At 41.4% G+C, this 21,660-nt stretch overlaps 3 protein-coding genes across 3 annotated transcripts in view; all 3 read left to right on the top strand.

Annotated features, from left to right (window-relative positions):
- The window catches only part of LOC117569297 (NAD(+) hydrolase sarm1), a 45,465-nt gene extending 27,655 nt beyond the window's left edge, over positions 1-17,810 (top strand). The window contains 10 exon segments of the mRNA XM_034250405.2: positions 1,336-1,614; positions 7,227-7,378; positions 7,380-7,478; positions 7,548-7,953; positions 11,345-13,264; positions 13,337-13,516; positions 13,576-13,739; positions 13,933-14,141; positions 14,797-15,769; positions 17,614-17,810. Of these exon segments, the coding sequence (XP_034106296.1) occupies positions 1,336-1,614; positions 7,227-7,378; positions 7,380-7,478; positions 7,548-7,953; positions 11,345-13,264; positions 13,337-13,516; positions 13,576-13,739; positions 13,933-14,141; positions 14,797-15,769; positions 17,614-17,698 (4,467 nt within the window). The 3' untranslated portion in view covers positions 17,699-17,810.
- Positions 17,811-18,121: 311 nt separating this feature from the next.
- LOC117571714 (vesicle-associated membrane protein-associated protein A) lies at positions 18,122-18,992 on the top strand. Its single transcript, XM_034254013.2, has one exon. It carries the CDS (start codon positions 18,212-18,214, stop codon positions 18,899-18,901), a length of 690 nt encoding a protein of 229 aa, XP_034109904.1. The 5' UTR covers positions 18,122-18,211; the 3' UTR covers positions 18,902-18,992.
- A 176-nt stretch (positions 18,993-19,168) lies between these two features.
- On the top strand, positions 19,169-21,598 carry LOC117571713 (nucleoprotein TPR). The gene is made up of 4 exons (XM_034254012.2): positions 19,169-20,395; positions 20,461-20,622; positions 20,682-21,019; positions 21,078-21,598. Exons 1-4 carry the CDS (start codon positions 19,283-19,285, stop codon positions 21,475-21,477), a joined length of 2,013 nt encoding a protein of 670 aa, XP_034109903.1. The 5' UTR covers positions 19,169-19,282; the 3' UTR covers positions 21,478-21,598.
- Positions 21,599-21,660: the final 62 nt, after the last annotated feature.

Here is a 21,660-nt window from a genome sequence, read left to right as displayed (position 1 = left end):
TCGCAAAACTGGTCGCAAGGCGCCCACACAACGAACACACAACCAACTGAGAAACGGGCTCAAGTAGCTCAGTAAAACAGCGTGACGCCCACGCGTAAATGGAATTTTAATCAGAAGCGACTCGAAACGTTATTAATTATGTACACACATTTGCAGCACAACAAAAAATATAATAATAAAAACAATAACAAATAGCCCAGCTGCCAGCGTGTTATTTGTATAGCTTTGTGCTAAATCAAAAAGGCAAAACTCTTATGTAAATATGCAAAAAAGCCAAATGCATGGCAACTGATTAGCATAACAAAACAAAATCAAAACAAACATAAATCAATTGCTCAACCTAAGAATACTATTAGTATTGTTCAACACTATGAGTGAGTTGCTTAACTTTTTCTCTACTAATGGGAGTCGCACATACAGTTTGAGAGCCACTGTCGGCTTCTTTAGATAGCCAAAGTGCTGAATCAAGTAACGTAAAATAAAATAAAAAGCAAAGCTTAAATACTGTGTGAAACTTTTGAATACTTTTACTATTGTTAAAGACTCCAAGTGAGTTGCTAAATGTTTCTCTTAATTATGGGGTGTACAGTTTAGTTGTTACTGTTGTTCTGTTAATTTTAAAGCGCTTTCTTTCGTTATACGGTTTGACAGCAATTGAGTTATAGTTTGGAACGCTTCTAGTTGTCACATTTAATCTACTTCCGGACTTACATCTAAAAAGAATCCCTAGATAGTGACTTGCCATGATGCATGATGATGTGACTAAACATTTACCTAGACAACGGTATCTGTAGAGTCGTGCGACTTTTCGTGAATACAGTTTTAAAGTAACTGGCTAATAGTTTGGCACGCTTTTAGTTGCCCCATTTAATCTACTTCCGCACTTACATTTCTAAAAAAAATTTCTAGATAGTGACTTGCCATGATGCATGATGATGTGACTAAACATTTACCTAGACGACGATATCTCTAGAGTCGCGATTCTTTTAGTGACTACAGTTTTAAAGTAACTGGCTTATAGTTTGGCACGCTTATAGTTGTCACATTTAATCTACTTCCGGACTTACATCTCTTAAAACAATCTCTAGATAGTGACCTGTCATGATGCATGATGATGTGACTAAACATTTACCTAGACAACGATATCTGTAGAGTCGTGCGACTTTTCGCTTGTGTCCATATAAGGCAATTCTGCTGATCTAAAGCTTCGAAGAATGGGCGATAAAACCTTTTAGTTGTATTCTACGACATTTTCATTGTGCCAATAGCAATAAAAACCAGAATACAGAATAAGACACTAATCAGTATCGATTCTCTTTTTGTTCGATTTTTCAGATGACAGACTTTTCGGATAGTTCACAGAGCGGTGGCATGTTGAGTCCGGCCACAACGCTCATTGAGAGTTTCAACAAGAAGAGCGGACAATCGGCAGCCGGTTCACCGCTTCAGCTCAGCGCCACGCCCACATTGAATGGCTCCACAAATGGAGTTGGAGGAGCGCTGAGTGCTGGGAACAATTCAGCGAGTTTGGGCGGACGACAGATAAATACAAGTTCTAGTTCATGCAGTAGTCTTAAGGAAACCTCACATCAATCCACATCCACATCGCAACAGGTAAGAAGAAGCAGCAATGAAGATAATAACACACATTAAGTATACGCAATGTTGGGGGCGATTGATTAAAAATTGTTTCGATGTCACATTATTGATGAGGCAAGCAATGGCTACGACTCCCTTTTGTGATAAAGGCAGCCCTGACTGACTCTGCCTGACTGACGCGTTGCTATTTTTAAACAATTACTTAAGCCAAAAATGTAAAACCTTTTGTCAAAGCATTTCGACTCGACTGATAAGAGTGAGCAAGAACGATCAGGGAGCGATCAGTAGTAGTTGTTGGCCAGCACGTTTTCCCGTTAAAGGTTAACGAATCGAATCGATTCGATTCGATATCAAACAAACCCGATTAGATTACAACATTCCCGACGATTGGCGACACAACGGCTGCTGGGCAAAACTGAAACTGAAACCGAAACTCGAAGCTCAAAGCAACAATTATTGTGTGTTTGAATAATATTTACAACTCGGCATAATCATTGAGAATTCATTTCGGGGCGTTCACAACTATTGATTGAGCAAAGGCGTCATAAACTTAATTGCCCTTAGCTCGGTTTGCATACAAAAACGTTGGCTCATTAATGTTATTACCCATATATGTATATATATAGTATTTGTCTTGCAGTGAAAGATATGTTCATGACGGATTCTCCATAGATAAGATTGCTTTAGCGGCATCAGAGAGTTCCCCTTAGCTGGTTGGTTGGCTTATCAATCCGTTTTCGACACCTCGCGCATTGAATCACTTGCCTCCAAAATAGTCGCTTACACGCTTTGCGTTCAGTTGTTGTCTTGGTCAAGTTACTTTTGATTATTATGATGATGATTGTTGTCAGTGCGAAGTGCTTTTAAATTTATGGATGACAAATGTCTCGAGCGTCTTTTAAATAAGAATTTTATTATGCAATCAAGAGAGCAGCGTCAACAATTGAACCCACTTAATCATACATTTTATTTATTTATGCTCTGCTTGATGACAGACGAACTTATTTCTCATTTACCGGCACGAGATCCGCTTTGTGACGTCGTCGTTAGTTCGTCACAAGTGTAAGAGAGACAGAGAGAACGAGCTTTTGAGCAGATGTTTCTAATCAGAGTTTCTTCACTGAGCTTTGATAATTATTATGCGATTGTTTGTTGACACACAGACAACACTACGTATACAAAATATAATATATAGAAATGAATAAAGTCAATCCTTGCCAAGTTGTTTCTAACGAAAATTAGCTGTCCGAATTGGTTGACATGCGAGATTTCTGAGAAAATACTTTTATTTTGAGCATGAACGAGAACCGATATGATTTCTTTTCGCAGAACACTTTGTGATTGTAACGACTAATAAAGAAATTTAGAAATTTTAAGCAAAGGTGAAAGAGAGGAGAGTGTGACGCATGTCATCGAAAAGATGGATGGATTATAAAATACTATACACAGATTATTAAATCTCTGGTATTATAAAATACACAAATATGGAAGTGCCAAAGAGAAGCTAATGAACTTAATTTATGGCCAATAAATGAAATATGGCAAATATATTATTAGTCATGCGCGAAGAAAGAGAATGAGTAGAGAGGAGAGATGAGATGAAAGGGAAGCTGGGGAATTTATTGAACATTAGCAGATAGATAAACTACGCTTGCCACTGATTATGCAAATTTATTAAGTCAATTGTTTATCAATTGTACATAAATTAGTAGCTTATTATATAGTGTGTAAACACAGTAAAAACGCCACACAATAATTATAAATATAAACACGAAATAAAGCAGCGAGCAAAAACAATTCATGACGAAAAAGCATACCCCCTTTCTCTCCGTCTCCCTCTCACCTTAATGGGGTTAATGCAAAAGAGCGACACTAATCAAGTGAGCAAACATCTCGCAAACGAGATACAAAAACACAGACAGTTGAAGAGAGAAAGAGATAGCAAAAAAACCCAAGCTGAACGCGTTAATTAGAAAATCGCTTGGGCTAAAACGTGAGGAATTATGGGAATGCAAAGTAAGAGAGTAGCAAAAAACAGCAAGAATAACGCTGCATAAATTAAATAATACATATAAATAGGCGACGCGTTGTCATTGTTGCTATTCTCGTTGCTGTTGTTGTTGTTGCGTCGGCTGCTGCTGCCGGCAAGAATAGTATTTACAATATGATTTCCTAGAATTCTCAACGCGCGCTGAGCTCATGTCAATAGCAAACTTTCGATGTGTTCCCACTAGCTGTCCCGCTTGCACCCACATCGATCGCGCCGATGCCACTTTAAAATGACAAGCAGTCACCAGCAGCAGCAGCGACGTCGACGTCAACGTCGGCAGCGAAAGCTCTAGCTCAAGCAAAGCTCGCGCACAGCGAACAGAACCCAGCAACGACGGCGTCGCTAGGAATTCGCTCATTTTACTTTAGTTAACGAAACGAACGAGAAGCGAGCGTCGCGCGCACAAAAAAACAAAAAAAAAAAGAAGAAATAACTACAAAACGTCGCCCGAAAAGAATTGCCAATGAATATTTGTTGATTTTCTGTTTCAAAACGTTCAGAGTGACTTTGTTTTTCTCGTGTGACGGCAGCGCATCCTTCGTCTAATATTATAATATAGAAATACATATTTTGCATAATACCAAAACACAACGATTTCGAACGAAAAGAGCAAAAGTTAAACACACACAACTTTTTGCCAATTAACGAACAATTAAACGAACCCTCTTTTTTGTTATCAGTATTCTATACATACACAAACAAAATAAAACATCTAAAACGAACAACGAACTACACGTCTACAATAACAATAATAACAAAAAAAAGAAACCTCGAAAGATTATTATTTGGGCAAGCGTGAAAATTGTTAACACAAAGTTCAGTTCAGTTTGCGACGCGTCTTCTCAGCGTGTGAAACTTACGAAGAAGCAACAACAAGAAGGGAGAGCAACGCAAAAAGCTGGCCAACAAAAAATAATTACAAAGTACGCGAAAAAAAACAATACAAATATATACGAGTAAATAAATCAAGTATAAATATTTAAGAGACTCTGCGCAAGTTAGACAATAAAAAAAAAAAACAGATTCTTGTGTCTAATGTATATAGTATATATACATATTTGTGTGTCTACTGATAAGCCCCCCCAGCGTTTGTTTAGTTTTGGCAGCGGCAACTTGTCGTATACGTAACGCATGAAAAGGAAATTCGCTTAGAGGAATTTCCAGAAAACTCTTAACGTCCAACGTGTTAGCTGTCATTGGTTAGTACTACTTTAGACCCCGCACACACACACATACATAATAATAATAATGATAAATTAGTAAATGACGCAGTCTTAAAAGCGTTAACTTAAGGTTCCCATATTCATATCTAATCTATACTATTGACTGCCACCATGTCCAAGTAACGCTAGCAACCCAAGCGACCAAGCGAACCCCAACAGTATAATAATAATAATATTTACCAACACAATACACTGCACCAAGAACAAGAATAAGAATAGCAAAAAAAGAAAAAGAAAAAGAAAAAGAGAATGTCGATCACTTGGCACTTGGGGAATTTTTTTCCCCATTGGCACAATTGCTGCGATAAGTCCGATTCATATTATGCCATAGAATGAGAGAGAAAGAGAATGTGATTACAAATCGCAGACAACAGAATTATGCATGTTTATGATTATTCTTTTCCAAAACCGGATAATTATTGTTATACTATTTGCATTTTATATATGAATATGTTTTATTAGTCAGAGCTTCGCGCCTTATAAAACCTATAAACACCTACACACAAAATATTGGACACGTTCTACAATTTGGCGCTTCTTCTCGAAACACAACGAGACAAAAATGAAATGTGTCCAAAATTAGAATTGATTCGTAATGTTGTGGCAGCATTTGTCAAAAAGAAAAACTAAGAAAAAAAAAACGGAAAATATTTGTGCGGTCTTCTTGTTTGCTGTCAACCTGTTCAAAAGATTTCACGTAGCAATTCAAGTGCTGTTTGCCAAAATAAATAGATTTTCTGCAAAAAACCCACAATAACTATTCATTAGTGCTGTCGAAATATAATTGGCTAAAGAATTTGTGGCCCAAAGCTTTCTGAAATTTCGACAATGAGTTTACAATCATCAACAACTACAAATTGTTTATTGAAGAACAATAACTTGAAAAGCGTAAAATAATTGATGTAACTGTTGATGGAATGTAAAACGAATTAAAGATAGCAATAATGAGTAATAGTTAAGTTTTTTACTATACTTAAAGTTCATCTCGGAATTAAATAAGTTGTATTTAAATAGAGTTTATGACTAATGCAAATTTGTCACTGCAACAGCTGCAGATATGACTGACATATGTAATGCCTTTCATAACGCAAATCCCAAATGGGGAAACAAGTAAGAAACTGGAATATGCTCGACTGTGAGATACCTGCTATCCGTTCTTAATACAAGCAAATCATTCCGTTTTATTGTTTCAATATACCGAATTAACTAAAAAAAATACTGACAACCGCAAAGTAAATTTTTGGTATGTTAATAAAAATATACCTATAAAATATACTAAAATATTTCATTATGTATATTTGGTATGTTCATATAGCATATACCGAAATATACTGAAATTTACCATAATATACTAATATGTATATTTTGTATGTTGATATAACATTTAACAAAAAATACTGAAATATACCATAATATACCGAAATGTATATTTGGTATGCTAACATAAAATATACTGACATATAAAACTTTCCGAACAATACTAATGTTTGGTATGTTGGTATAACTTACATATAACATATACCGAAAAATACTAAAATATAGTATAATGCATATTTGGTATGTTGATAAAACAAAATTAGAGAAATTATCACTTACTGTAGTAGAGTATATACTACTATATGTGTAGTACTATATATTGTCTCGGCTATTGACTTTATTTATATGTATACTTAATGAAGTCACACAAAGCTCCTTCTGTCAATTAGACTCATTTGCTGCCATCACAAACTCATAACACCCTTCTCCCTTAAGCGCACCAGGTATAATTACACAAAGCGCAGACAATCAGCACTTGAGTTTTGCTGATGTATCTCACAGAAGACAGAAATTGTGTGCAAATTATCTTCAGTTCGACACTCGAACACACTCCGAGCAAAAGAGCGGCTATAAATGATTTGTTAATTTGTGGAGGGAGAACCATAAACAATTGGCCATTTATCACAATGTTTTGTTTATCAGATAGAAGAAACGCTGCACAAGTCGAGCCAGTAAAACCTATCTATCAGAACCCCGAAAAGCCAAACAGTTAAGCAAATGCTCGTCGAGGGGCTCGCAGAAATAACAATACACAAAAAAAAAAAACCGAAACAGCTCTCGGTTGATTTATAAAGGCGACAACCACTAAGCGCCTGCCATAAAACCGAAAGCACAGATAGCACAGACACAGAGAGAGAGAGAGTAGTATATCATATCGGATATATAGACGCGTATAAGTAATATTTGTCGAGTGCGCGACAACTGCACAAAATGTCTGCATACTTCGCATATTTGCTGGCTGATTCAACATCACAAGTTTTCTGCTCTTATTAAATGTGTTCTATTCTCATCTCTCTCTCTCTCTCTCTCTTTGGCAGGTTGTAAACAGCAGCAGCACAACGACGCGAGTTGAGAAGAAGTCACAGCGTCTACATCACATAACATCCTCGTCATCGACGACGTCTTCGGAAATGAAGGCTGCCGCCGTCAAGCGCGATCTCACAGATATTAAAATGTCCATGTCGGAAATAGAGTCTCACAGCGGCACCGCCGCAGGCACGACATCATCCATCGATTGACGACCTCAAGGGTCTCAATAGCGAAGATGCCATAACGCAGCTGAAAAAGAAGTGAGTAGTAAAGACCCTCTCAGCTTTCAATCAACTAACAACTCTTTCATTTTTTTTGTTGTTGTGTAGAATGCGCGCTTCATTCGAGAATCTGGTGGATCGTGATGATGATAGCAGTTGCCATGGCATTGTCACGACGCCAGATGGCGACGATGATTGCACACACAAACATTTTGGCAGCGGCCTGGATCTCACACATCCGGCTGCCGCACAGCTGAGCGCCAGCAGCGGCCTCAGTGGCTCCAACAAAACCATCGATACCATCAAATTCGAGGAGAAACGTTCGAAATCGGTGGCAACCACAAAAGTCGTCGCCGATGGCTTCAGTTCCGAGCAGGCAACGAGCAATACGGCAGAGATGAAGCGTCTGCAGGCCGGTGATATTGATTACAAAGAGGCTAAGGCTGCGTCAGCGATGCGAAATCGCCTGGAAATGGATGGCGTCAAGACCGAAGAGAAGGCAGCCGTCATGCAGGTGAGCAAATCGATCAAAATCAATGCGTAAACTGTTGTTGCGTACATAGCTAATTACATGCGATAGCAAAAACAACAAAAACTAGTCGTTGAACTCTGTTATTAAATCTGCAAGTGGCGAGCTTTGAAAGCTCTGTACACCCCCCGGTAGTCAACCCGAAAGCTCACTCCGCGTACCCAACTGTTGTGCCCTGCTGTGACACTCCTTTCAGTCGAACTCCGTCGCGTGCATGTTCAAGTCGCATAAGAGGGACACACGAGCCGTTAATGGCGTCGCCTTCGCCCAACGAAAGTGAAAACTATCCAGTTAAACCAAGTTAACAATCCCTCCCCAAGGAATAAAATCGATTTTCTTGCCACATTTCGTATGTGTGTTTGCCAGGCGCCCAAAAGTAGGCAACAGTCTACTGCGGAATAGCATCGCGTATACGTAATATGTTCCTCTACAAGTGCCACCAGCTCCAGCGGAGCAGTCCTCATCTAGTGCGTCATTTTTGCAAGAAAGGAGACCAAGTCAAGGGATCGATGTTCAAGAAAATTCAGGTACTTTTTTTCTGGTTTCCCCGGGCAACGAGCTCTGCCTTTTGTTGTGACCCACACTATCTAATCAGTGAGCGAGGGGGGAAAAATCGAGCTGACGTATCATCGACTAGGCCGGCGTATTACAAATTAGCATAAATTGTTTTATGATGGGTCCCATAAAAGTCAGCTAGTTAGCTAGCAACGCAATTCGCGACAGATGATGCAATTACATCCAGTCCATTGCATAAATAAATAATAATAATACTAAAGTTCAAAAGTCAACCTCAACTTGCTGTTAGCAAGCACTTTGTTCAAGTTTTATCCGCAAGGAACACGATTTGATTTTAACCCCCTGGCTAAGATGATAATGCTACAAATTAAATCTATTGTCTGGCATTGGGCCAACTGCAGACACGCTCCATGTGTTCAGTCGTCTTTTTATTGTCGACGAGCAGATCATAAAGCAAATGTACTTTGTGATACATTTTATAGATTCATCTCAGTAGTTGAAAGTTTTTGGAAGCACCGCTGAGTAGTTTTCCAGCAGAACTTTCAATCAAATGTTCCATATGTAAATTGTAGTTTTTTGATTTATATCACAATTATTTTTACGCTCCGAAATTTCGATACAAATTTCCGACATTCTTGTTTCTGCCCGTTGTTGTTTCTTTTATTGTGCTCAGTTTTTGGCGTTGGGAGCAAAAAGTTTTTATTTTCTTTTCGAGAATATTTTCCTTTAAATAAAATGGCACTGAGCGGTGCTCGGTTCTCAGTATCAGAGGAACGATCGACGCGAGCGTTACGCCGTATAGCTGACAAGTCTGAAATATAGTATATTCATTTGTATATGTTCTGTGAATATACATATATGAGTTATACATATGCATGAACATTGCATTAATTAGCCAATTGGCACCAAAAGACGACTTCCTAATTAAAAGAGAAAAAACAAAACAATCGCATATAGTATAAAATAGTACGAATACTTACTATCACTACCAAAAGCAGAACAAGTGACACAAAATTAGAACTTGACCTTCCGGCGCGGCGGATCATTTAAAAATAAACACCCAAAAAAGAAAAAGCAACAACTTGTGGAATTTCATAAAAATATATGTGAAGCACATTAATCACGTCGAAAGCAAACAAAAGTTCCTAAAATCAACGAAACAGAGACTTGACGAAACTCTCAAAACTCTACGCGCAACTTCAGTGAATAATGAGCTATCGCTTTCGGCAATATGTGAGATATCTGACAAACATTCGTTAAGAGTTTTATGTGTGTGTTTGTTCAGTTTGACGTTAAGTGTCATTAGCGAGCCAAGTATAATAATTGTTACAAGCTCAATTTGTCGGTCAATGTCAACGTAGCTCCGAGAGATGCTCCCAACAAACTCTCTCACACACACACACACTCTTCCGCACACTCTCACCACACATACACCAAAAAGACACTCTTCCCTCTCAGCGAAAGCGCGCGACGTCAGCGCTGGCAATTTGTGCGCTATTTTTGATGTGTATGAAAATAAATAAGCAAACTGAAATTGTGTTTAACTTGTATATAACACTCTGAAAACATTCATTCTCACGTTCACGCTGTGTTATACTTAATTATTTCACAAGAACGAAACAAGAGCACTACACCACATCGCATCGCGTCGAATCGAATCGTTTAATCAAATCAAATCAACTGCAACTGAGTTGCTCCACAACCCAGTAAACGAAACCCCACGGGAAACATGTCCAACAATAATAACAACAATCAACAGAACCAGGCGCCTTGGCCTGTGCGCAAGGGCATCTTTCGATCGAGCGGACAATCCGATTTTGTGCCCACCCGTTCGCCCAGTCCCATTGTTGAAATGCCATTATCGCCACCGCCCCCGGGCACGCCTCTGGGACGCTCTATTCGCTCGCCGCTGTCGCCGCCACCGCAACCAATTCAATTGGTTAGCAACTTGCCATTGACATCGTCTGTCGGTGCCTCCACAAACATGTCGACTGCGTCCGCTGCCCGAATGTCTGGCGCATCAAGTAGCTGCTCATCGTCGTCGTCATCGTCATCGTCTGGTTGTTCCTCTGCCTCCTCTTCGTCGTCGTCGTCTTCGTCGTCGTCATCCTCTAGTCAAAGTTGTAGTTCACAAAATAGAGTACGTAAAAGTTCTAATCCCCCTTTGCAGCCAGTTGCCGCCACCCGCTCCCTGTCGCCCGCACCCACCACACAAATGCCCACGGCCACGCCCCTCAACCACAACCACAACTTAAACCACACACCAGCTATCATCACCACGACAAACCACAACAACCATATTAAATCAAATGTGCGCGAAATACCCATTGAGGTAGAACAGAGCAAGGTATAACAGTGGCTAAGTTCGAGACTGTGTTAATTATTTATGTTTTATAATGGAGTATAACAGTATGAAAACTGTTATACATGCGAATTGGACTTTCATAATAGTTTACACAGCAATCACAACTCAATTCTTGGCATACTACACAATTTTGCTGAGTATAACAGTTGTTTATGACAGTCATAAACAACTGTTATACACTCTAATGCGGCTTTCACAGTCGAGATATTAGCAAACACAGATGAATTTCCTGGTTTATGAACATTTTAGCGTATATAACAGTTACATGAAAACTGTCATACATACACATTGAATGTCAGAAGCAGCTTTATTGATATAATATGCTTGAAAACATAGCATAACCATCAAATTTGTCTTGTATAACAGTGTCCATGAACTGTTATACAACAACCGTCAGTCCTCTAGCAGCATGTAATTAGCAATCTTTACAATTTACAGCCCGCATAATTGTTTTACACACTTGTACTAACTGTTATACTCTGCCTCGCCTTCTAGGAAGCCCTCTCGCTGCGCACCGGCGACATCACGCAACAGGCGACCAACAAAGTCGCCGCCGCCGGCATAAAAGTGCAGAGCGACAATTTCTCCGCCGACAAGAAAGCCATCTCGCAGTCACAGCAATCGCAGACGATGACTTCGAATGGCATCATCAGCCAGGAGAAACATGTGTCATCCGCCTCGCAAGCGAACTACACGATGACACACAAAGGTGTCTCCAGCACCGGCAGCAGCATGATCTCTTCCTCCTCACAAATGTCTGCCACCAATGGTCAAATGGTCAAGCTCAAGGATCTCAAGCTCGACGATCTAAAATCCCTGACCGCAGGCAGCGGTCAACAGGAAATCGAACAGGCCATCACAAAGTATTCAAATGTGCTGACCACATTTGTGAGCACACTGCAACAGGACGACGACAACAGCGTATCGAGTCACGGCGACAAAAAGTCTGTCTATCTGCAGATGATAAACGAGGTGATCCGTCGAGCCTGGGCAGTGCCCACACATGGACACGAGCTGGGCTACTCGTTGTGCAATTCGCTGCGTCAGAGTGGAGGTCTCGATCTGCTTATGAAGAACTGTGTGCAACACAACAGCGAACTGCAGTTCTCCACCGCCCAGTTGCTGGAGCAGTGTCTGACCACCGAGAATCGTTCGCATGTGGTGGACAACGGACTCGATAAGGTCGTGAATGTGGCCTGCGTCTGTACAAAGGAATCGAACATGGAGCATTCACGTGTCGGCACAGGCATACTGGAGCATCTCTTCAAGCATTCCGAGGGCACTTGCTCCGATGTCATACGCCTCGGCGGTCTCGATGCTCTGCTCTTCAAGTGCCGCACCAGCGATGTGGAAACGTTGCGTCACTGTGCCAGCGCCTTGGTCAATCTATCGCTGTACGGTGGCGCGGAGAATCAAGAGGAGATGATTGTGCGCAAGGTGCCCATGTGGTTGTTCCCCTTGGCGTTCCACAACGACGACAACATCAAGTACTACGCCTGTTTGGCTATCGCTGTGCTTGTGGCCAACAAGGAGATCGAAGCCGAGGTGCTCAAGTCCGGTTGTCTGGATCTCGTGGAACCCTTTGTGACCACTCACGATCCCTACGAGTTTGCCAAATCGAATCTGGCGCATGCGCACGGTCAGAGCAAACATTGGCTGGGACGTCTCGTTCCTGTGTTGAGCTCCAATCGCGAGGAAGCCCGCAATCTGGCCGCGTTCCACTTCTGCATGGAGGCGGGCATCAAACGCAAGCAGGGAAACACGGACATCTTTCACGAGATTGGCGCCATCGAAGCACTCAAAACGGTGGCAAGCTGCCCCAATGCGATTGCCTCAAAGTTTGCAGCTCAGGCTCTGCGTCTGATTGGTGAAACGGTGCCACACAAGTTGTCGCAACAGGTGCCGCTGTGGTCCGTGGAGGATGTGCAGGAATGGGTCAAACAGATTGGCTTCGACAAGTATCTGTCGCTGTTCAAGGAATCCCAGGTGGATGGCGATCTGTTGCTCAAGCTCAATCAGGAGAATCTGCGCGATGATATTGGCATTTCGAATGGCATTCTCCTCAAGCGCTTCGAACGTGAACTGCAAAATCTCAAGCGTATGGCCGACTATTCGTCGAAGGACACAGCGAAAATGCATCATTTTCTCGCCGAGATTGGAGCCGATTATTGCACCTACACATATGCCATGCTCAATGCGGGCATTGACAAGTGCACACTCCCCCATGTCAACGAGGATATGCTGATGACTGAGTGCGGCATCAAGAATGCGATACATCGTTTGCGCATTCTGAATTCGGTGAAGAACCTCGAGAACTCGTTGCCCAGTTCGTCGGAGGAGAACATGGCCAAGACGCTGGATGTGTTTGTCAGCTATCGTCGCTCCAATGGCTCCCAGCTGGCCAGTTTGCTTAAGGTAAATAGTCCTTATAAAGATAATGATGTTGAAATGCGATTAACTAATTTTGGGAAATAATTTCCTCTTCAGGTTCATCTGCAGTTGCGCGGCTTCTCGGTGTTCATCGATGTGGAGCGCTTGGAGGCGGGCAAATTTGATAATGGCCTACTGAACAGTATTCGTCAGGCAAAGAACTTTGTCTTAGTATTAACCCCCGATGCGCTGCATCGCTGCATCAACGATGACGAGTGCAAGGATTGGGTGCATCGCGTAAGTCTTTCTGAAACCCCCAAATGGGAAAAGCTTACACTCATTTGCGTGTATTGCAGGAAATTGTGGCTGCCCTCAACTCAAGTTGCAACATCATCCCAATTATGGATCATAAATTCAGTTGGCCAGAGAATCTACCCGAGGACATGTGCAGCGTGGCGAACTTCAATGGCGTCAATTGGATACATGATTACCAGGATGCGTGCATCGACAAGCTCGAAAGGTATATTAACGGCGCATTTAGGACTAAATGGACAACCAAATAGACCGAATACTACTACAATGTAGTATATAGTTTATATATATACATATTTGTAGCAACTTAAGAGCTCAATGTCTAAACTTCAAATTTCCCCTTCCCTTCTTCTACCCAAATTCTCCACCCACCAACAAACTTCATCTTCTGATGTTGATAGATTTTTGCGCGGCGAAAAGAATATCGATCGCATTACGGCGATGGGGCCTGGTACGCCCGGAGTGGCATCGTTCCAAAGAACGCACAGCAACGATCCAGACTATCAAACGAATGGAGGAGGAGGCGGCGGCGGAGGCGGAAGCAGTGGTGGAGGCGGCGGCAACGGCAGTGTGGTGGATGCATTAATGGCAGCAAATGGCAGCGGACAAGGTGGGCCAACGAGTTCAACTACTACTACAAATCAGACTTCAAATCTAAATCAAAACCAAAATCAGAATCCGAATCCGAATTTAAATTCGAATGCGAATCAAAGCCAACTACAGCGTAGACTAGGCCATCGAGAGCACTTAGGCTAGCCTCGAATAAGCAACAAACAAACCAGCAAAGTGTTACAAAAAAAAAAGAAAACAAAAAACAAAATCAATAACACACATCCTCAGACAAAAAATCCTCCTCAGCAATATATTATATACAAAAGCAACCTCAAAGGACTGCTTCGAAGCAGCTCCAATGACTCTCTTTCTATCTCTCTCTCCCGAAACTCTCTTTCCCCTCTCTTTTAAGTACACACACACACACGTAAAACAAACGCACACAATCACCTAGACACAAGGCTGCAAGGATGTTTCGTTGTAGGGAAATTCTTTGAAACTTTTGGAGTAGCTACTTCGATATAGACTTTGCAGCCCTGCTTTTAATTACACTTTTTCTTTTTCTCACTCAACCACACACACACACACTTACATATAACTTTCTTCAAAACAAAAGTGAATTAATAATTAATTTAATTTTGATTGCAACCACTCGACAACACCTCGAACTCTCTCTCTCTCTCTGTGTCTATCTCGCTAATTCACGAGATCAGCTAATCACCAGGCAAATAGATACCGGCAATCCCCCTCACCGGCGCGTCAACGTGCAGCCGGTGGCAGCACCTCACTTCTGAGCTACGGCCGCGGCCCAGCGAAGCGTTCAAATCACATGCTGCCTCCGTATCGCACCCAACAGGCAGCCATGCTGCATAAGTCCGGCGCCGGTTCGGCATCGATGCAGAACATGACACCGCTGGCATATTTGCCACCACGACGCAGTTCCGCAGCGGGACTGGGACACAATGGGGGCGTGGCGAACGGTTATCGGTCGCACAGCGTGGACGGTCTGTTGGATCAGGCGGCGGCAGCGGAAACTAGTCAGGATAGCTTGAGCACCCCAGAGCAACGAATTGCGGCTGCAGCGGCTGTGGTGGCCGCTGGAAGTACAGCGTTGACGAATGCCAGCTCGACGAGCACACTGCAGCCGGAGGATGAAGTGGATGGGGAGGAGGAGCAGGAGCAGGAGATGTGCAATGTGATGAGACGTGAGAAACAGAATTTGGTGCCGCCGCCGGCAAATGTGCAACAGCATCGTAAATCGCGTAGTTTGGATCACATACTATCGAAGCAGACGCTCGCTGAGATATTGCCAGTGAATGAGCCAACCGATGAGACGCAATCGATGCAGAATCTGGTGTTACCAATGACGCCACAGCCGCAGCGACGTGACACAAGCTCCTCATCGAAATCCCCCACACCGGAGCGTCCGAGTCGTCAGAGTCCCGATGGCGTCAGTTCCACTGAGAGCGAGCGGGAGGATGGGCAATCGGTGCGTTCACAGCCGAGCGAGTCGTCATCGTCGCATAGTCAGCATGGCAATCAGCAGCGTGCGTCGGCGCATGTGCATCGTGGTGGTGGATTGAACAGCACTAAGACGTCCACTTCGTCGCTGGGATCGAACAATAGCGCCAACAATAAGACGATCTTTAATCGTACGATGAAAAAAGTGCGCTCTCTGATCAAAAAGTAAGCCTGAGAAATGCGAACAAAATTCTGATCGATTTAATCTCGATACAAATTCGCAAAACTTCTACTACATAGTTTACTCGCTATTTTCCATTCGTTACTCGTTACTATCTAATCACGCACACAGACACACAAGCACAACGTACTATACAACTCATCTTGTTCTACTATTATTATTATTTTAACGTCTTTCATTTCATTCACTAAAGTCTTTGCTTTACGTTTTTACTCGTCACTCGCTACTCGTTACATTTGTGTCATTTTAAACGAATCTCATGCATCAATATTATTAATCATTCATTCAATACACACACGCACACATCCCCTGGGCCCCTGTTTCTCACAGTCCCCCTCGCTCGCTATCGACTATATTTACTTCTCTTCTCGCTCTCTTGCTCTCTGTGGTTATGGTACTCGCTCGCTATCTCAACTTATCTCTTAGCTCGTAGCTCATAGTATCTGAAAACTCGTTAAGCTTCTAGCATCCACTAAAACTTGCCTGCGTTGCCCCAAAACAACAACAACAACTTCTTGAACGCCCCTCCCCCTTCTTTCAGTCTAAAGTCAAGATCTATTTGCCTTGTGATTAGTTGTTTTTTTTAGAAATGCAAAAAAACGAATTTAAATTGCAAACTAATTTATAAACTATTTTTAACGACTGCATAAAATCAAAACATAATTTATAAAACTAATTTAAAAGAAAAAAAAAACTCAAAAACATACAAAAAAAGAGAAGAAGAAAAATACATGAGAACTCTATTAATTATACGTTATGATATACGATTAATATTTATTGTCAAAAATTGTAAATTTAATTTCCAAATGCAATTTTTTTCTTGTAACCGTCCGCAAAATGAGAAAAACTAAAGGAAACTTCACAAAACAACACAAAACGTGGCTTGAAACGAAAATATTTAAGTGATATTTAAAAATATACATGACAAAAAACAAAAAAAAAAAGGAAATTTAAAGTTACAACAAAAACCAGAAACTATGCTGTAAAATATTTTAATTTTAGCAAAAGAGACTTAAGGCATATTTTTATTGATTTTTGCAATATATATTTAATGACTAATGATTAAATAGTGCCTAAAATTTGGACTAGTTACAAAATAAAATGTGAATTATAATTAAATCAATTTGTGTATTATTTCCAAAGTGGAAACTTCCCCTGCATCCGCGTGTCCCCCTGCTTTATCAGACATCTCTATATATTTATATCTATTTATCAGTTCTATCATTCGCATGTTCATTTTAAATGTTTCTTTGTTCTGTTCTGTAATATTTATTTTGTTTAATGTTTGTGTTGAATGTCAATGCTGCTAATTAAATCCGAATTCTTTCTTGTATTTTTATTGGAATATTCTTCCATATTATCTTTCCTTTCTTTTTCTTTCTCTTTCTCTCTTTTTTTGAACTTTATTTGTAGACCATAAAAAAGCGCATTTGTCTACTGCAATTTGTTGTACTTGTTGTTATTGTTGTGCGCACACCTGCCTCTGCACATACCCCGAATCGAATTCAACAACCTCCTCATCAATCCACATCCCGAAACCCATAACAAGGTGATCGATATCGATGTCCAGCCGTATCAGCAACAAACATTCATTGTTATTTATTACACACAACTAAATCAAAGCAAAAAACAAAAAGCAAAAAACAAAAAAAAAAAAACAACAAAACCAAGCGAATAAAGCAATTAATAAATGTGTGCACATTTGAATTTTGTGTATTCACAAAAGCAATAAATAACTTTGTATTTATCCTTCTATGTCTCCCTCCCTTCTATATGATTCCATTTTCATTTTCAACCCAAACTCGTACTTGCATTATGTGGTGCATAGCAACGATCTGGAGGACGAGGAGCTCTCGGATATAATCCTCTCGAAGGCAACGTCCCCGAATGCAGGACGAATGATATTTTGGTAGAAAGCCAATACGATATGAATCGAAACTTGAACTTACCCGAATTTTATCGAAACGAACCTGTAAATACAAAAAAGAAAACGAATTAAATACTCCACGAATAACGAAAAAGCTATATTATAGTGTTTTAGTTGTTTTTGGGAATAATATAAAGAGATTATAAAATAAGTTTCTGGGACTGAAGGATTATTATTCCTTTTAATATATTAATCTAACCTTAAAAAGATAACACAAATACATTTTAATTAATAAAACAAGGTCATCTTTTAGATTAGTTAAAAATTCATTCAAATCTACCATTATTATATTTAAATTAATTCTTTGATAGAAAACAATATCTGATAAACAAAAATTTAGAATCACAGTGCACTGTGAAAATATTTTTAAAGCACGTTAAGCACTTTATTTTGTAGATATTCAGTTGGTGAGAATATTTTGTTTCAATCACATTTTAAGTTTAACGAAAACAAAAAAAAAAAATCGTTTTACCAAAAACAAAAAAGAATTTTTCAACAAATGACAATTTCTACTAAAAAAGAATTGACAATGAACACAAGCGAAGGCGTTCTGATCGTTGATCCCCCCGAGGAGTTGTTGTTAGAGGGACCATTTAATCGAGCTATCTGCAAAAAGTTATTGGTTCACAATCCTGGCAAGAAGTTGCGCATGGCCTTCAAGCTGAAGACTACAACGCCACGCCTTTTCTTTGTGCGCCCAAATGTGGGTGTTGTGAAGCCGGGAGAAACCTGCAATATTGATATATTCGTACATCCAATAAGCGAGAATGAAAATACGCAACGCCACAAGTTTCTATTGCTGGCTACCGCCATAGATGGTGAAGTGCCGGACTTGCATCAGTATTGGCGCAACCTTGATCCTGCTAAGGCCAATGAAATCAAAATTAAAATCAAATTTGTTGAACAGAACACTACGTTGACAGAGGCATTACTAAGATCTCCGATTAATTTGGTCGACAGTATGGAGGGCAATGTGGATAGGGAAGAGAGTGATCCCCTAGCCAATCTATTGAGCCAAGTCCACGAATTGGAGGAGGAGCGCAAGACGCTGTCGCAAAAAGTCGAGGCTCTCGACAAGGCGAATGCGCAAATAATTCGTCAAAAGAAGAGGAACAAGGTGCTCTACGTTATACTCACAATGATGTTCGCTTTCATAGCCTACTTCATGTACGAGACAAATTATATGTAAATCGACGAGAATCACTTTTAATAACGCACTTTTAACACCAGAACACATTGCACACGCGTAATTGTTAAAAATAAACCTTAAAAAAAATTCAAATTCGCATTTTCACATTTTTTCGCCGAACTCGTCGCGTTGCCACATGCGCTGATTTTGTACTTATTTTGTTGCCAACCAACTGCAGTTGGCAAGACTGGAAGCACTGTTTGCGCTGCCACATAAGTAGCGTAGCCTAATTGCTAAATTTAGTTAAATCGAGTGGCAACCCTTATGTTTACGTGCAGTCATAGCAACCATAAAGAGCGCTTGTTTCGCTTGGCTATTTAAATTTTTATATTTGCTAAAAATAATTTAGTTTTATTATTTCAAATTGACTATGTTTAAGTGATGAGTGATACCGATACGGACGACACCGATCTATTGTTGCTGATACCACCAAATTACTATTCTAAAATGATGCCAACCGCAGCTGCAACTGCGGCAGATGTTGAGGCAGATGTACTTGCAATGCCTCCGCCTCCAGTGCCGACGACAGCTGCATATCAATTTTTGATGCCCAGCAAAAAGACGGAACTGAATCACATCAATGCACGCCTGCAAAACATCGAACTCGATGACGAGCGTCGCTTCGACGCTCCCTCCGATCTGTCCACAATCTCATCGAGCACTGTGCGCACTGCGCTGGGCAGCAAAGAGCAGCGTGAGCTCCATGGCGTGGTGCACTCTACACCCAAGAATGGCGTGCGTCGACCCGATGACAACCTGCTGCATGAGATCGATCATTATCTGGAAGATCAGAATGCTTGGCAGCCACAACATCAGCAACATCACAGCGACGATTATTTGCGGATGCGTGGCTCCTCAGCTCAGGAATCACAGCCGGCGGCGACTTCGTTGCCCAGCATACGTTTAGGAGCCTCTGTAACCGAACCCAGACTGATAAGTCTGAGTGATCTGTGGGGCAAAAGCAGCAATATGGCAGGTACAGTTATAGCAAATAATGCATCGACTGCAGCCGCAAGCAGTTCACTGAAGGAGGAGCAGTTGCGACGGCAGCATCTGGAGAAAATGGTGCAGAATCTGCAAACGCAGCTGCTGGAGTATGAGCAGCGCATCTCTGTGGCCGTGGAAGTGGATCGCAGTAAAGATGCCGCACTGCAGCAGGCGGAACAACAGACGAAGACGCTTAACTTTGAGGTGCAGCATTTGCGGGACTCACTGCACAAGCAGGAAGTGGAACGTGGCGATGCTCTGGTGCGTTGTGATGCGCTGCAGCATGAGCTGGCGCAGGCCATGTGTCTGGCTACCAAATTTCAAGAGCGGACCGAGAAACTTGAGGCGGAGGTGGAGCGCAGCAAGCGACAGGCGAGCGATGCTTTGCATGCCCAAGAGCAGCTGGAACTGCAGCTGCAAAGCAGTCGACGAGCCGAGGAATTGTCGCATGGCGAGCTGAACAAGCTGCGGGACAGATTCGCCAAGGTGGATTATCAGCAAGAGAAGGTACAACTACTAAATTGTAGCTTCCATTATAAGAAGTCAAGTCACACATTTTATTTCCTCGACAGCTCAAGGCGCGCATTGAAGAGCTGGAAAAGGAGAGTTCAACATTACGCCAGCAGAAGGAAATGCTGCAGGAGTATCATCAAAAGCAAAAGACACGTGCTGATCAGCTCGAGGGACAGCGCAAATCTCTACAAGAAGCGCTGGCCAATCTAACCGAGACTGAGGTCGGTCCAAACAGTTTACAATATAAACAATTCTACCATCAATTGCTTTCAATTTGCAGACGAATCTCAAGAAAAAACTCGAAATACAACAGAAATCGTTGAAGCAACATTACCAGCAGCAGCTGGAAAATGTTGTGGCCAAGAAGCTGCAAGAGTTTCAGCTTCAGCTCGACAAAGTGGAGGAGACTCTAAAGACAGAAGCACGTGAAAGAGAACGTTTAATAGCAGAGCGCGCTGTGAAGCAGCTGGAGATGATAAACGAAAAAAACAATCAGGAATTGAATCTCATTCAAGAGAAGCACAACGAGGAGGTGGAACTGTATCGTCTTCAACTGGCAAATGCTTCCAAGAAGATTGAAGAACTCGAATTCAAGCTCAGCGGCTACAAGAACAAGCGGTAACATAGATTTAATTAATGATTGCTTCAATTGTATACTAAATTCGATTCTTTTCAGTGCGGATATTGCGGAAAAGCTGCACGGAGTTATGGAGGCACAGTGGCAACAGGCTTTGGCTATTCTCACCTCACCCAATCAGACATTTCAGATTTCAGGAGGTGAAACAGATACCGAGTCTCCCGATTTAAATAATGCACGTCACTATGCGGACACGCCAAAGTCGAGCAAAACGCAGCGCAGCAACAACACGGAAAAGAACAACTTGGATGTGGTGGGCAAGAAGGATCCATCATCGCCCATGGACAAGTTGCAGGCATACATTGAGCTGTTGTTGAGCAAATCGCCCAGTGATTTCGATAAGCTCGATCAGATTCTAGCGCTAACTGCAAAGCAGACCGCCAAACAACAAAAGCGCAATGCCAGCAACGTGCCAAAGCCACCGCCCTGGAAAGCCTGACGAAGCCAAAAGATTGATGTATAAGATTGTAATTAATTAGCTGTAGATGAAGTCACAGATTTGACTTCTATTTTTGTACTTTTGTCATATGGAAAGTAAATTGTTTAGTCATTGTAAAAAAGTGCATTTTATTTATTGGTAATATCAACAATTGAAGGCAAGGAAAGGGCAGAGACGAGTTGA

The sequence above is a fragment of the Drosophila albomicans genome, chromosome 3 (assembly GCF_009650485.2).
Source record: "Drosophila albomicans strain 15112-1751.03 chromosome 3, ASM965048v2, whole genome shotgun sequence".
Lineage (NCBI taxonomy): Eukaryota > Metazoa > Arthropoda > Insecta > Diptera > Drosophilidae > Drosophila > Drosophila albomicans.
Note: the sequence above shows the minus strand (reverse complement) of the source record. Positions and strands in the feature narration are given on the sequence as shown.